The sequence below is a fragment of the Gopherus flavomarginatus genome, chromosome 6 (assembly GCF_025201925.1).
Source record: "Gopherus flavomarginatus isolate rGopFla2 chromosome 6, rGopFla2.mat.asm, whole genome shotgun sequence".
Taxonomy (NCBI): domain Eukaryota; kingdom Metazoa; phylum Chordata; order Testudines; family Testudinidae; genus Gopherus; species Gopherus flavomarginatus.
In genome coordinates, this window is record NC_066622.1 from 51,966,843 (window position 1) to 51,982,883 (window position 16,041).

At 43.4% G+C, this 16,041-nt stretch overlaps 1 protein-coding gene across 1 annotated transcript; it reads right to left on the reverse strand.

Moving 5' to 3' along the window:
* Positions 1 to 233: 233 nt before the first annotated feature.
* Positions 234 to 15,809, reverse strand: LOC127053867 (interferon beta-like). The gene is made up of 3 exons (XM_050959224.1): positions 15,645 to 15,809; positions 15,477 to 15,532; positions 234 to 1,164 (listed from the first exon to the last, which is right to left on the reverse strand). Exons 1-3 carry the CDS (start codon positions 15,807 to 15,809, stop codon positions 504 to 506), a joined length of 882 nt encoding a protein of 293 aa, XP_050815181.1. The 3' UTR covers positions 234 to 503.
* Positions 15,810 to 16,041: the final 232 nt, after the last annotated feature.

Below are 16,041 nucleotides of genomic sequence, written 5' to 3' on the forward strand. Positions count from 1 at the left end.
CCTGTTTTAACCTCAGTAGTTGCAGCATCCAGAGCTGAAATGAAATAGGAAATAGTTGAAACACAAAGGGAAAAAATATAATTTTCATTGAATTGATCTCTAAACCTTAAATGAAAATAACTTTTCCACACATAAGCTTGCAAGTCATTTAGTATGTCAATATTTTTTAAAAGTCTCTAGGAAGCTTCTCAAAACTTGGAATACTAGAAATAGTTCTCATGGGGACAGATTAATTAATAGCAATGATGATAATCATAGAAACACACTACATATGTCGAAGTTAGTGTACTTTGTGGTGTGGGAGGGAGGAAAGTATCATTATCTGATGACCAGAGTGCTGGTGAGGTGCCTGAGGATTCCACATATGTGTACTTTGTTGCTTTTTACAGATCCAGACTAACACGGCTACCCCTCTGATATAAAATATCCACTATCTCTGTTCAGCTGTAAAAATTATACTAATGTTAGGTCATTAACTACAGGGAAAAGCTTGGTACTGTACCTTAGTTACTAAGGCTTCTGTTGAGTTTGTCAGTCAGTACAAAACATCTGGGTATTTCCACGCGAATGATCTCCCAGGCACACAGGCTGTATTGCTTTTCTTTCAGGAAAGCATCTATCCCCTGAAAGTATTGTTTCACTCTCCAACTGGTGTGCTGGAGGTCCTCACTTTCTGGGTTGGTTAAGTCCTTCTCCATCTGTGCTTTCAAACACGCCTCCAGCTGCTGAATTTGCTGGTAAAGTCTATTTTGGAACCTGACTATAGAAATCCCATCCCAGGTACTTTGGGTGAGGTTTTTGCTAAAGATGTTGAAGATCTCTTGGAGGATCTCTTGCATTGCCATCTTGGCATTATCCTTCTGGAACAGTGGGAGTTGGGAAACTTCCTGGGTGGGTTTGAAAGCTGTCCTTTCACGTATGCATTGTGAGGGGAAAATTCCGCTCATTTTCTTCAGAAGCTCCAAGCTCTCTTTGTTCACTTTGTTCTGCTGGAAGTGAAGCATGGTACAGAGCTGAGATGAGATTTCAATGGAGAAGAGCAGTGTGAGGCAAACATGCAGCAAACACCTGGAGGTCGTGATGATGTCTATACAGTCCTTTTCTTTGTGTGGAACCTTGAGCCTGGAGTTTGTTGAGGCTCCTATGTAGATTGTTGTGTCTTTCCTTCATGTCTCTGAATTTAAGTATTTGGTTGGAGAATGTTTCTTTGATCATTTTCTGTTTACAACATTTTCCTTCTTGGAGGTTTCAGAGTTTTTCTTTCTGTTTTTCTTGCTGTTTTCTAGTTTTTACTACGTTTCCTCCTCCTTTTTTGTGAAAGTGACCACCCATGACAGTACACAACCCTGCTAACTCATGTTGGATCCACACACATACAGCCTTTTTATCATACATTAATTTTTATAATATAAGAAGATCATCCACAATTCCAAAATGGTACGGAAAAGACCTCAAAGTCATCAGCCAGTACACTTCCTATTCATAAACTCCTTCATTTAAGAGACAGAAATAGTTTAGGAATATTTAAAGGTTGCTAGACATGGAGGAAGTAAATATGGGAGGAAAGAGTTAGTCCTGCCAGAAATATTGGCAAATCTCAACTTTAACCATTTCTTCCAATTTAGAAGGCACATTTAAAATGTAGACAGCACAAACCATCGGTATTTTCCTTCTGTGAAACCACAGGAGCTAGAATGCTCTGAGAAAATGAAACCTTAACTCATTGTTTATTTCCAGGTCTTTATATACATACTGTAGCTGATGAATAGTTGCAGTTGGAAAGTGTGAATATCATGTCCTGTTGATCACTCCAATAGTGACAATAGTGAAAAATTGAGACTAATTTATAAAACAGGATGAGCAATTAGTATAGTAACATGCTAGAGAGGTACCCACATGGATGACTATGATTTATAATGTGGTCAGAAGGAGGTTATGCAGAGAAGTCCCATTATGTATTTTTTACCAATTGTGTCCCTGGGATGAAAGAATTCAAATAATTAAAAAATAAAATAAAATTCAGTGTTCACCATTTTTGCTGGTTCCTTCTCTTTTAACATTTGCCTTCTCCTCAGTTTGGGCAGGAAAATTCTTCTAGTTTATTTAATTCTCTTCACTTCCTGTGGTCACATTTCATTGTCTGGTTCTCAAGCCCTAGCACAGACTTTTGTGCTGGAGTTTCCATCATGGCAGGGAAATGTGTTTTAATTCTAGAAGAAAACACTGAAATTAAATAAGAAAAATCACATGAAAAATCCATGAAAACATTTTTGTGCATACTAATTTGGTTAGAGTCTCCCAAGTCTTCCTGCACTTTTATAAGAAACTTGAGATTTTAGCTTCAAATTTTTGAAAGACACTCTGCAAAGCAGAGAAAATAGACTTACCAGAGCCACCAGATTGTCCTGGGTTATGCTCCCCATTCTCCCATGACTTTCCAGGGGTGTTGGGCATCTGTATTCCACACCAGGGTGAAATACCAGGGGAAGATGTTGCGGGGTACTGAAAGCAAATGCAGTATATGAATGAGACCATTCTTTTTGTCACTCTTATTACTTGAAGCTTTCCACCCCCGGCACCCGTTGTTCAAGCCTGGGGCAGCCCTGGCAAGGTGGCTGTAATGGAACCACACTGACAGGGACTGGAAGGCAGGTCTGACTAGGCCCTAGAAGTGATGCAGCCACTTGGGTGCTCTGTGTGGAAAGATTTTGTGTTCTGTGCAGAAGCCATCACATCATCTATTTCTATGATGAAAGTGGGGCAAACTGTTTCCTCCTGCCTGCTAGTGAGATGATAAGGGTGAGCTTAAGTGGGGATGTATTAGTTGTGTTTTCCTCCCTTTTTATCTACCTGTGGTTGGCTTTCCCACAGGAAGACCTAAAGTCATAGATGATGGATAACATCACATAGCTCTTAAGAACATTAAAAGGTTCTTCTACGTAGCACAGCTTAAAAACAATGTGATGGAATGATTGTCAGGAGGTTCTCCTCTGCACTGTAGGGGTAATGAAGAAGTTAGACGTTGAAGAAGAGTTTGTATGGCTCCCAGGTGCAATATGACCAGATCAAGGCCCCACTCTACCCACTCCCCGTAATTGAGCTTCCATTTCAGCATGTAGCCGTGGATATTCTGGTCCTTTCCATAAGAAGACATCCAGAGGAAAGCTCTATGTACTGACTTGCTTGGCCGCAAGGCCAGGGCCACTGCTGCCTCTGACCGACAGTTTCATAAAGATGTGTTCAGCTATTGAGGGTCTAATCCTCCCAGAAGAAATGGAATATTTTCATGGTGTGATGTTCTGTACCTCCACCACTCAGGCAGTGCAGCTCCCCTCCCACTCTTAGAGCCATAACTGAGTCCCATATGCATATATTTGTTATAACATTGCATTGGCCATGAAGCATCACTTTATATTGCACATGCTACATTGTACATGTACATTATACTTAAGATCATATTTCCTTTTGTAAAGATGTAACCACCTTATGTAAAATTGAGCAAAATGCTTAAAACAGTTCAGGCACATTATGTGAGGAAAATATACACACTGAAAATGTGGTTACAGAAGTCTTTCCCAGGCCTATGTCCTTCAGTCCTGCATCTCAGGATATAAGATACTCTAGATATGCTATAAGCTGTACAAAGGGAGACTGTCTCTACTATGTAAATAGGTGAAGTGGTCTAAGACATACTTGCTTTTCTTGGGCAAGACCCCACAAGTTCAGATGACATGTTTTTCAATTTTGCTCAGTTTTGCTGTGTAAAAGAATGAAAGCTGGCACCTCCTAGAGTAGAAAACCTCCCAAACATTTTAGAAACTAATTAACCACTACATTAAGTCACACATGCTGCCCTACCCTCTGTTTATAAATGAAAGCAGAATATAAGCAGAATAGCTGTACTGTGCTGAAAGCAGGGTGTGTGCTGGGAAGTCTCTATGCCTCTTGGACTCTGTCGTGCCTTTCTCTGCAACAGAATGGAGGGCTGCGGGTGTAGCCACTAGACAGGTCTGTGCTGCAGTAGGTGACAACCAACGTATGAGGTGTATAGGAACCCCATTTGTCTGTACCACAAGAGCACCAGTGCAGCTATTCCATGCCAACCCAGCAGGCTAAGGGGTTAAATATTCCACCCAAAGCAAGTTTTTTTAGATTTGTTGAGAGGTGGCACCATTTGGCCCCATGTGTTCTGTATTTCTTGCCTCATTTTCTTGCTAAGGATATTTGCATACCATAATCTTCCCCTTTCTCTGACCTAATAACTTCCATAGCAAGTTGTTTCTAATGTCATAAGCAGTGATGACATGTGGTAGATAAGCAGCAGTAGATGAACTTAAGATGTACAATGTATAGCATGTTCTCAAGCTTAAGAAAAAAAGCTCAAGTGTTGATTTGTTTTTAATCCTTATTTACAACCTTTTACCAAATTTTTCAAATGTATTTGAACACATTGGATTAGAATGAACAATCCTGGATCCTTGGATAATTAGGGTAGTTTAATGACTAATAGCAATGGAAACCAAGTGCTCCACCTAACAAAGCAATAACTTGGGAGTTCTCAGGACTAGGCAGATACAGGGCCAGAATAAGGTGTGGTGATCCTTTCCCCAAGTACAGGGTATCTATCTAGTGCTCAAGAGAATGTTAAACAGTGCAGTCCAGATGCCCCACACTACTACATTGCCCAAGGAAATGTTGTTCACAAACAAGGGGGCAAAGCTATGCACCAGCTAATGCATTCCAAGTTGCTAATACATAGTTGTCATCTTCTGCACAGGGCATAATGTATGTGCGTGGCCATGAACTAAAAATGCTGCATGTTTGACTAATGGCAAAATTGTCAATTCCATATCCATGCCATCTTATTTTATCCTTTTGTCTGACCACTTTTCCTTGCCTAATTCTAAAGCAAAGATCAAGCAGAGTGCACGCTAACTGTTCTGAAGCACCAAGGCAAATCAGTTTGATGTCAAAACTGCAAAACCGATATGGAGTGAGGCTAACCCAGATAGGATCCCATACTTTATTGCATTCGATAATGTGCCACACAAGATTGAAAATGGTGGTATATTACACTATAATACAAACAAGTAGCATCATGGTTTTTCTTTATTTCCCAAACTTGGATGACCTGCTGAGGGGGGAAAATTGCTCTAATGAAAACACTAGAGGTTAGCATATAAAATGTAGACACTTTACTTTGACAGAATAGGCAAGAAAAACATTGGCCCAGCCAAAGCATAGAAGCAACTTGATGTAACCTCTCTTCAAGCAGGCCATTTTAACTCTTCACTTTTACATACTGTCTTCAGAGGCTTTATGTAAACTGCCCATCAGTAATGACTAAACTGGGAAAAAGCATAGGATAGAAAAAGCAGATGTAGATCATCCAAATAGACTGTTGTTGCCTAGTCTGTTGGCATCTACAGGAAACCAAGAAAGTCAGCAAGGCCAGAGGTGGCACCAACTCTTTTCATTAAAAAGAAAATCCCATTTTTAGACCTGCTCATGAGATTTTGGCTACTTTATAACTGGACCTGGAAGAAGCACACCTACTGATTTTTGGATCTGTTTTTGATTCTTAACCGTGGAGGAAATTCATATCCTACCTGTCAAAAAACACAGAAAGTGAAATACATATTTTTCTTGTGGTGGTTTTTTTTCACAATTTTTAGTGTCTTTTTTCTTCATGTTTATCGCTATATATTTATACAAGGCACCCAGTTTACTGTTTCACCGTTTTGGTTTTGGGGAGGATGTTTTCGCCATTCCACTTGACACTGTAATGTTTTTTGTCCTGCTGTACGGGGAGATTTCAGATTTCAGAATCAGGAAAGTGCCTTAAACCACTATTGCTTATTGCTAAGAGCAGCCAAGTCAGCAGGCCATAAAGTAGCCATGGAACAGCCTTAGCTTGACCAAGGCAGGAGGGAAGGGGGATTTGGGTGCCACAGAAAGGGCAGCTTGACCCTGTGTCCTTCTTGATAAGAATTGTGTTGAAGTTGCTGATACATGCATTTTAGAAGAGTAGGATGTGCCCTCAGGAATATCTATTAGGACCTCAAGGCTGCAAACTCTGGGAAAAACCCACACCTGGTTAATCAACAATCAGAAGAAAACCTCTTTCTTGACCACTGAAACTGCTTGCTTAACAAATTTTCTTTAAGGGACATGTCATTGTGTTACTAATGTATAAAATAAGGGGAAAAGTTTGAGGTAGTGGGACTCTTCAGGATGGGACTCTCCCTCTGGATGCATCTTGCATTCCCCAGCGGCAGACGGGCTGCCGCTTAGCTTTAAGTGAAAGCACTCTTGTGTAGTCCTGGTTCTGCCAGCCATCTATCGGTCAGACGGCCGTGTCTCCCCAGATTTATTTTCTGACACCACCTCGCAGAGAGTAAAAGTTACCAAGAGCTTTGGGTTGAAAGAACCCCAGGTAACACTGCCACCATCATAAAAACTGTTTCACAAAGCTAGAGATTTTCTAAAATGCCAAACGCTGTTGGGCTGTCCAGTCCATAAATACCTTTTAGAAAATAACAGATCTTCAAACTAGGTCTAAATAATTATCTTCTATATTTCCCTTACGCCTACTGTTCATCTAACAATTATGGCACCACAACAAAATTCATGGCATATTTCCCACATCATTTCTTCTCTTTTTCCTCTCTCTTGGTCTGTGTCAAGCTTGCCTGTACTTTTCCTTTTATGGACAGCTTCATCTCCCTGTTAGACCAAAACTGTGCTAGATAACATGGAAGGGCCATCAAATAAACCCCTTTAATCCTAATTTCCCTCGAGGGACTTTCCAACCTTGGGGAACTTTTTGGCTAAAAGACAAGTTCATCTTGGCCTATATTCATCTGAATGTCTGACAACATGGCAATCCTTCAACACAACTCCTTACACAAAAGAACAATTTCATACCTAGCAAGGTGATTGTTTTCAAATACTTGACTGTGTATTCATGCTGGTGATGGTCAAATGCACAGATATTTACAGCATGTATGCAACTGACATTTGCAAAATAATGAAATGTTAAACTATCTTCTATGTTGAAACGTTATGATTTTCAAAAAGATATGCTAAATATGTGAATCAGAATGCATCGAGTCTCCCTATGTATAAATCTGTATGGTGTAAATCTGCTCCTTGAACATCTGTCAGATACTTCTTTGTATAATGTATGAGAAAATGGAAGTGCACTGATATGACAGACAGGACACAACACAGACTGACGTACAAGCAGAAGGACATAAATAGACAAGGCAGAGGTGCTATAGTTGTTACCTAAACACAAAAACTTACATAAGGTAACGAACCACCACAGGGTATGACAAAGGTGATTCTAAGTCACAGGAATGATGTTTTTCATGCTCATACTCACAGAGTAAAACATACTCTTCAGTCTAGATTTGTTTTCATTCAGGTCAAGGAAAAACATCAAAGAAAGGGCTTAACCCTGAGAGGCACTAACTGCTTCCTGCAAGGTCCTGAGCACCCTGATCTCCCACTGAACTAGTGGGTGCTCAGCACGTCTCAGAATTGGGCCCAAAGATTGAACAAATAGAAATTTTCCATGACAGAGAAAACACAGTGACTGTAACATGCTGTATCTTAAGGACAAGATGGCAGCTGCATTAGGCAGGGAGAAAATCTACTTGTAAAAGTGTAGTATTTAGAAAACAGCCTTTAATTTACATTGCTATGTGTAGAAAGAATAGTTAGAAATAATAGGCAAGATTCTGCCCCCTCACTCACACTGAGTAATACCTCACTCTCCTAACACTGATTTCAATGGGGGTTGCTTGTGGGGTATTGTACTAGTCAACATAAGGGTGGCAGAGTCTGGCCCAACATGAGAACAATGGGCCAGATTCTCAGCTCATGGAATGCAGCATGGCACTGTTGGCTGGCCCAATATCATTAGAAGAATCCAGATAAGCCAGAGTAGAAGTCAGTTACAGTGATTAGTGTAAGAGAGCCAGAGCCAGAGCCTGACAATAAAATTTATATATATATAGATATATATATATATATATATATGGAGAGAGTGGAGAGAGAGATCAACACTCAGAGATCATCCAGAGCTCTGAGATGATAATAGAGAGCCCCTGACTAAACCAGCCCTGATTACAGAATGGGCCCACCTGAGAGAAATTAGATGATTTCAGGTTTAACTGCTGAGTGGGCCCAGCTGAGGAAGGGCTGGAGGAAAGGAAATGCTGGGAGTCAGAAGATGCCTGCAGGGTTTTGAGTGAGCAAGGAGGCACCTGGGGTAATCAAGGAACAGATCTGGAGACCCAGAAGGGAAGGGAAGGGAAGGGAAGAGGTGAGGAAGGAAGGAAGGAAGGAAATAGCATAGGGAAAACTGCAATATGGGTAGAGGATTTGATGTAGCTGTGCAGTACAGGTCCCTGGGCTGTAACCCAGAATTGAGGTTGGGACTGGATTCCTCTACCAGCCCCAAGGAAGTGGTGTAGAAGGGAAGCTGAGCCCAGCAAGGGGGCTACAGGCTGAATGTGACCTTGCTGAAGAAGAGCTGTGGAGAGGGTGGAAGCTTTTTATTTCTGTTAGATAGTTTTGATCTTTAGTTTGGATAGCTGACCCTGGAAGGAATGGGCTAAAGACTGTGCCCTGGCTGGAGGGATGAGTTATCTGAAAGAAACCACCACAGCCCCAGAGTGACTGTTGACAAGGGCTGCTACCCTACAAGGAGACTGTGATGCCATGCCTGGCCATAAGGAAGTGCAGAGTGGTGAGTAAACCCTGTTACAATGCTTTTTCTTACATTACTTTAACTGCAGCATGTCTGAAACAACTATATTTTTGTAGTTTTCCTTGTCCACTGTCTTTTTTTCTACACCTCATGGCAAGCGCTGTATCTCAGCCCTAGTCTACATCCAGCTCCTTCTTCCTTCCAAGGCAGTCTCACTGATGATAGCGCCTCTGGCAAACAGTAAACGACTGACTGTCCTTGGCCACTTTGATATTGTGTGAGTACATGTGCTGCCAGACCCCTATCTGCAGAAGCGGTTCTTTCAGCAACAAATTAATATGAAGTGATTTACTTTGTCCATATTGGATCCAAGGTTAAGGCAGTGTGGGGAATAACTGCAGGTTCCACTTGCATTTGAAATTTTATTTCCATATTCCATAAGTCCTTTGGAAGAAATTTCATACAAAATGAAATCAAAGATTGCCTACTTGAAACTTCTTTTTTGGATGGGATAAGTATTGTTAGTAAGCTTTGAATTTACTTAGCTCCTGGCCTAGCCCAAATGTGGTGTGTCTTTATTTTTTTATTCTACATAGATTGTGCTGCCTTGGAACAATAAATAAACTTCAAACTAGAAAAGGCACATTCTGCTCATTAAGGGCTGGCTTCCTCTCCCCTTTACTTTCACTGAGCAGTACTTTTATTCCACAAGTCATCCCCCTGACTTCAGTGGGAAACTTTACAAATAAGATACTAAAAGTGTGTGCTGTAGCAGCATTGATCCCTTGTTGCCACATTTTCAAGAGCTCAGTTCCCATTTGGGTGCTTTAGTGAAGTGGCCAGACTTTCAAAAGTGCTCCATACTTGCCTGCTCCCACCATTGTAGCCTTTTGAAAATCTGATGCTAAATGTTTGTCAATGCCCTAATTATGTTCTTCAAAGGCAGACAGAATGTGGGATCTTTTATGGTAGAACAGTTCTGAGACATAGCTCAGGATAATAGAACAGACTTGATGCTGCAATTCAGCTAATTAAAATGATTGTAGTCATTTCCTGAACTACATTTCCCAGGATTATTTCAACCTAAGAGCAGAACTCTTCCTCTTCCCAGGTATAAATGCCAAGCCCTGGAAAGTCTTGATAGAGGGTCTTAAATAGCATAGTGTAGAGACCATCCAACCAGGTATGCATGGATGTCTAAATGACTCCCTTTCATTAGCCCTGATTTAGCTACTCCCTCCAAAAACTGTGTACTTTAAAGTTTCCTGTAATTATATGCTTTCTTAAATACTCCTTTTTTTACCAGTTCACTACCAGTCTGAAGTCATGACCTGCTTGTTTCAGGATTGCTTGTGTGTTTGTCACTCTCAACATGCTGGTCAGCAAAAGAAAGATGTGGAGAAATTGGAGAGGGTCCAGAGAAGAGCTAGAAGAATAATTAAAGGTCTTGAGAACATGACCTATGAAGGAAGTCTGAAAGAATTGGGTTTGTTTAGTTTGGAAAAGAGAAGACTGAGAGGGGACATGATAACAGTTTTCAGGTATCTAAAAGGGTGTCATCAGGAGGAGGGAGAAAACTTGTTCACCTTAGCCTCCAATGATAGAACAAGAAGCAATGGACTTAAACTGCAGCAAGGGAGATTCAGGTTGGACATTAGGAAAAAGTTCCTAACTGTCAGGGTGGTTAAACACTGGAATAGATTGCCTAGGGAGGTTGTGGAATCTCCATCTCTGGAGATATTTAAGAGTAGGTTAGATAAATGTCTCTCTGGGATGGTCTAGACAGTATTTGGTCCTGCCATGAGGGCAGGGGACTGGACTCGATGACCTCTCGAGATCCCTTCCAGTCCTAGAATCTATGAAAGAAGTAGGAGGGTGGGGTGAAGCAGAACATAGCCATGCAGATATCAGTTCATTTCTATACATGCATGTGCCTATTCCATACATGCACAGGAACCTGAGATCACCTGACTCATTTGCTCACTGGCATAGCAAGCTGCGTTTCCCCAAACGAGAAAATAAACCCCAAATAAAAGATCATATCCCCCCAATCTAATTCACAAAATAAAAGCACTAGGTAATTGTGCAGTTGGTGCCCTGTCCAGCTACTGCAGAGTATTTATCTACCCTAGCTATTAGTAAAACCACCATCCCCATAGTACTTTATATAGGTGGCCAACACCATTATTAAAATAACAAACAAAAAAAATAATTGTTCATTGCTGTATAGAAAATGAGCCCTATGGGGTATATTGTGTATTTATAGAATGGGACACATTTTCAAGTTTGCCCCATTGTCCTCTACTGGGGGCAGACCAAGGATATTCTAGCATTTTATTTTGTAAAATATATGGGCTTTTCCTGATCTCCAGCAGAGGGATGCTCCACAGGCAAGGGATCTCAGCTCCAGAGGGAAGTGTAACTTGACCAGTGAGTGTTGCTTTTTCCCCTCCAAGCTCTGTCAGTCATATTTTTTTGTGTGGATTGGTATGTTCTTGAAGGGTTGCACAGAGCCCCTGATCTAGCTCCCATTATTGGAGCTTTATAGATAAGGGGTAGGACCTCAAAGCAAATCTTGCACTGGGGAGACACTGCAGGGCATTGAACATGGCCTAAAAGCTGTTGCCAAGGTGATGCTGTCAGGAGTAGTTCCAGCATGCTGGACCAGTTGAAGCTTCATCTAGATTGGGCTGATTGAGGAAGTAGCGTGGACGGTAAAGGCATGTATTGCTGCAGCTAGGGCTTCATCTGGGATGGGCAGGGGGATTGTTTCCTGCTTCTGTTATGCATACCTGGAAGTATAAAACAAAAATCAGTTTCTTTATTGATTCTTTTTCCCCTCAATTTAACATACACATGATAACTTGTTGTAGGGAGTTAGGACAACTCACCTTGATGGTGTCCCTTCTTGGCATGCAAATATTTTATTTATAAAAGTAGCCCTTCCCAGAAGGTCACTAACAAAAATATCTAATGGACAGGCAGTAGATACTGAAGAGGTGGAGCCAGTATTTCAAAGCCAGTAAATAAATTACCTATCTGCTTTAGAAGTACGTTTTAGTTTCCTCTTTGAGTGCTAGCTAACAGATCTTTTATGGCCAAACCTCAGCATCTGCACAAAGTCTTATGCAAATCCAGAAACTCCATGTAACTGACCAATTTGCCACGCACATAAATCTGCCTACAAATGTTGAGGAAGTCTTTAAGGAGGTCTGTTAAACATTTGGCCCTGAGAGTCATGCAAGAAAGGTAGAAATGTAAAAGTTGTTTCACTTATTTGTAGCAGATTGCTTCTTTAATGTGCATGTCCAGCATGTGTCTTTATGATGACAGTTAAGGGACAGGCTGAATCTGCTTTAAATTGCAAAATCTATTGGATAGAGGGATGGTGTCTGTAGCCTCTGTTTGCCTGAAGCTGGGAAAGGACGATGGGGTAGAGTACGTGATGATTACCTATTCTCTTCATTTCCTCTGAGGCACCTGGCATTGGCCACTGTTGGAAGACAGGGTACTGGGCTAGATGGACCTTTGCTCTGACCCAGTATGGCCATTCTTATGTTGAATAAGTTTCATAAAGACGGGTTCAGCTACTGAGGTTCTTATCATCCCAGAAGAAATGTAACATTTTCATGGACTCTGTCTGCAAGGGTTTCACTACATAGATTGCCATATTCAGCTGCTTGATGACCTTAAAGGGCCCATCCCCGGCAGCCTGTAGTTTCTCTTTCTCACGAGAATGAGAACTGTCACCTGGTCCCTGGTAGCATAGGAGAGGGCACCTATTTGCTTCCCTTGGGCCTAGGGTAAATTTTCCCTGGACAAGTCCATGAGCTCAGTGAGCTTTTCCAGGAAAGTGAGTACATATTCCACCTCTGATTATCCATCAGAGGAGGCCTTCCCCTCCCGTTCATCCCTCAGCAAGTGCAGGGGTGCCCTCACTTTCCTCCCATACAACAACTCAAGAGGAAAGAACATGGTTGATTCCTGGGGCACTTCCCAGTACGTGAACAGCAGGTGGGGTAAATACTCGTCCCAGTCCTGTGGGTACTGGTTCATAAAGGTTTTCAGCATCATCATTAGCGTCCCATTGAATCTCCTCACCAGACTGTTGGACTGAGGGTGATATGCTTGAAGTGCAGCTGTATCAGACCCCACGCTTCTCCCACAAGCACTGGAGCAGAGTTGACATGAAATTGGAGCCCTGGTCTGTAAGGACCTCCTTGGGGAACCCCACTCTGCTGAAAACGGTCATCAGTGCATCTGCCACAGTGTCTGCCTCAATAGAGGACAAGGCCACAGCCTTAGGATAGTGAGTAGCGAAATCTACCACCACCAGATTGTATTCTTTCCCTGTCCGGGTTGCTTTGCTGAGGGGGCCACTTTCTGGAAAGGCTCTTCTATGATGGGCTGGGGCCCCAAAGCTGCTTTCCCTTTGTCCCAGGCCTTCCCCACCCTCTGGCAGGGGTCGCAGGACATGCAGTACTCTTGGACGGCATCAAATATCCTGGGCCAGTAAAAAGTTCTGTAGCAGCCTCTGCCTGGTGCACTGGATTCCCTGGTGTCCTGAGAGAGGGATATTATGGGCCAGGTATAGTAGCCTGTGGCAGTACTTCTGGGGGACCACTAGCTGTCTCCTGATCCCCCACGGTTCCACTTCCCCTTGGGGAGCCCATTCCCGGTACAGGAATCCCTTCTCCCTGTGACATTATTGACATGAACTGGGACCATATAGATCATTGTTGCAACCAAAGTCCTGTAGTGGCACCAAATCTTAGATACCCTATTTGACCCCCTTTATATAAGACAAGGTTATGGTTTGCTGGTTATGCTATCTGTATATGTGTATCATTTTTGTAGTTGAAGTTATGAATATTGGCTCTATACTGTCTGTATTTCAAACTTCTGTTATGCTTCTGGGTGACCCCCTCAGACAAGTTGGTGTCAGCTCTGCCTAGCCTGCTTGATGGCCCATTAAGGACCATCAGCTATATAAGTGACCCACTGAGAGTAGGCAGATATGCCTTGTGATTCAGTAACTTGTCCATATGACTCCAAACTCCATTTTGCTGTAATTTTCCACAGTAAGGACAAAGTGGTGTTCTTACACCCGGAAAAGACTGTAAAAGGCTGATGTCTCATCTCCATCTTGTCTTCAATCCTGCTTCTTATCTTTGGAGGACTTTGCTACAAACAGAAGCTCTAAACAAAGGACTGATGACCCATCCCAGCTGTGGATGTACTCCAGAGACTTGATTTAAACCTGCAGTTTATTCTATCACTGCTACAAGCCTGAACCAAGAACTTTGCCATTACTGTATGTAATTGATTCCATTTAACCAATTCTAGCTCTCATCTCTATCTTTTTCCTTTTATGAATAACCCTTTAGATTCTAAAGGATTGGCAACAGCATGATTTGTGGGTAAGATCTGATTTGTATATTGACATGGGTCTGGGGCTTGGTCCTTTGGGATCAAGAGAACCTTTTTTTCTGGGATGCTGGTTTTCATAACCATTTGTCCCCATAACAAGTGGCACTGGTGATGATACTGGGAAACTAGAGTGCCTAAGGGAATTGCTTGTGTGACTTGTGGTTAGCCAGTGGGGTGAAACCAAAGTCCTCTCTGTCAGGCTGGTTTGGTTTGCCTTAGAGGTGGAAAACCCCCAGCCTTGGGCTGTAACTGCCCTGTTTTAAGCAATTTGTCCTGAATTGGCACTCTCAGTTGGGTCCCGCTAGAACCAGCATCGTTACACTCGCACAGGAATCTTTCCCAGCAGCCTTGCCCCAGGGGTTTCGCTGTGCTGTGGCCAGCAAGTTCCCTTAGCTTCTCTAAGAAGGGATCCTTCTGCAGCTCAGCCTGGAATTCAGCGGCTGGGAAAGGGATGGGGACCTGCTCCCTCTCAGTGGCTGGTTCCAAGGCCGCAGACCCACCAAGTCCTGTCCCTGGTGACTCCTTTCCCACCAGGGTAGGGACCTGCACCCCCGGCAGGGCATGGCCCCCAGCGTCAGGGCAGAGTGCCCTTTGCTGGCTCTGGCTACAGGTGATGACTAGGGTGCTCTGAGGGCTGCCAGGTCACCCCCCAGCAGCACCTCAGTTGGGAACTGATGTTGCATCTTCACATTCTTTAGGCCTCTCCTTGGCCCCTCATTTCAGATGTACCCTTGCCATGGGTACCTTAATTGGTGGTCCACACATGCCCATCAGGGTTAGGTAGGTGTTGGGCACCACTCGGTTTGGGCCCACCACCTCAGGTCGGGCCAGCGTCACTTCAGCGCCCATGTCCCACTACCCAGTGACCTGCTTTCCATCCACCTCCAGGGAAATGAGGCACTTGCTCCTCATGGGCTGCCCCACACCCACCCTGTACACTGAGAACTTTGAATCCAGAGCATCGAGCCTCCCTGAGGAGCTGGCCTGGGAGACTCCTCTCTCTTGGGCCATTGCTAAACTGCCAGCCCCTCCCACCTGGGGAGCTCACCTCTCCTCCGGCTGGGTTCCCATCCAGTTAACCCTGTGAGGGCTCTGTTTGCTCATTCTGTCCCTGAGCTTTTGGCATCAGGCCCATCTGTGACCCCTCTGCTCAGAGTAATTATATCTCAGGTCCTGTTAGTCCCCTGAGGCTGGTCGGTCAGCTCTGGTATTGGCTGTGCCTCTCGGGAGGGATTTATCTGACAATTCCTTCAGGGAAGCCTCTGGGTGATTCCTCTTCTGCACCGATGTGGGCCTGTCTCCCTGGGATTCCATTCAATATCCCGACCTGCTGTCTACAAACTCATCAGCTAGCAGCCCTGTGTGGCTCAGGTCCTTCGGCCTCTTGTCCACAAACCACATCCTCAGGTCAGCGGGACAGAGTTCATATAGTCGCTCCAGCCCCATTAGTTCAATCACGTTCTCCTTGGTCTGGGCCTCGGCCCCATTCACCCACTTGTGGGTGTATTTCCCCCATCCGCGTGACCAGTTCCAGATAGGTCATCCCCTGGGTCTTCTGCACACTCCGGAACCTTTTCCTGTACGCCTCGGAGGTCAGTTCAAACTCGCACAGCAGGGCTTGTTTGAACAGTTCATAGTCCCCTGCTTCCACCTCACCCATCTGGCTGAACTCTGTGGCTTTGGGACCCAGTAAGGGAGTGAGATGCTGAAGCCTATCTTCAGGGTCAACCTGGTGCACATTGCAGGCCTTCTCAAAGGCAGAGAGGAAGGCATCTTTATCATCACTTCCTTAAACTGAGGCTGTTTAACTTCCTGCTGTGACTAAGTAGTGTTGAGGTTTGCCACTATTACTGCTTAGTTCACTTCATCTTCTGTATGCTATCAAATAAGAT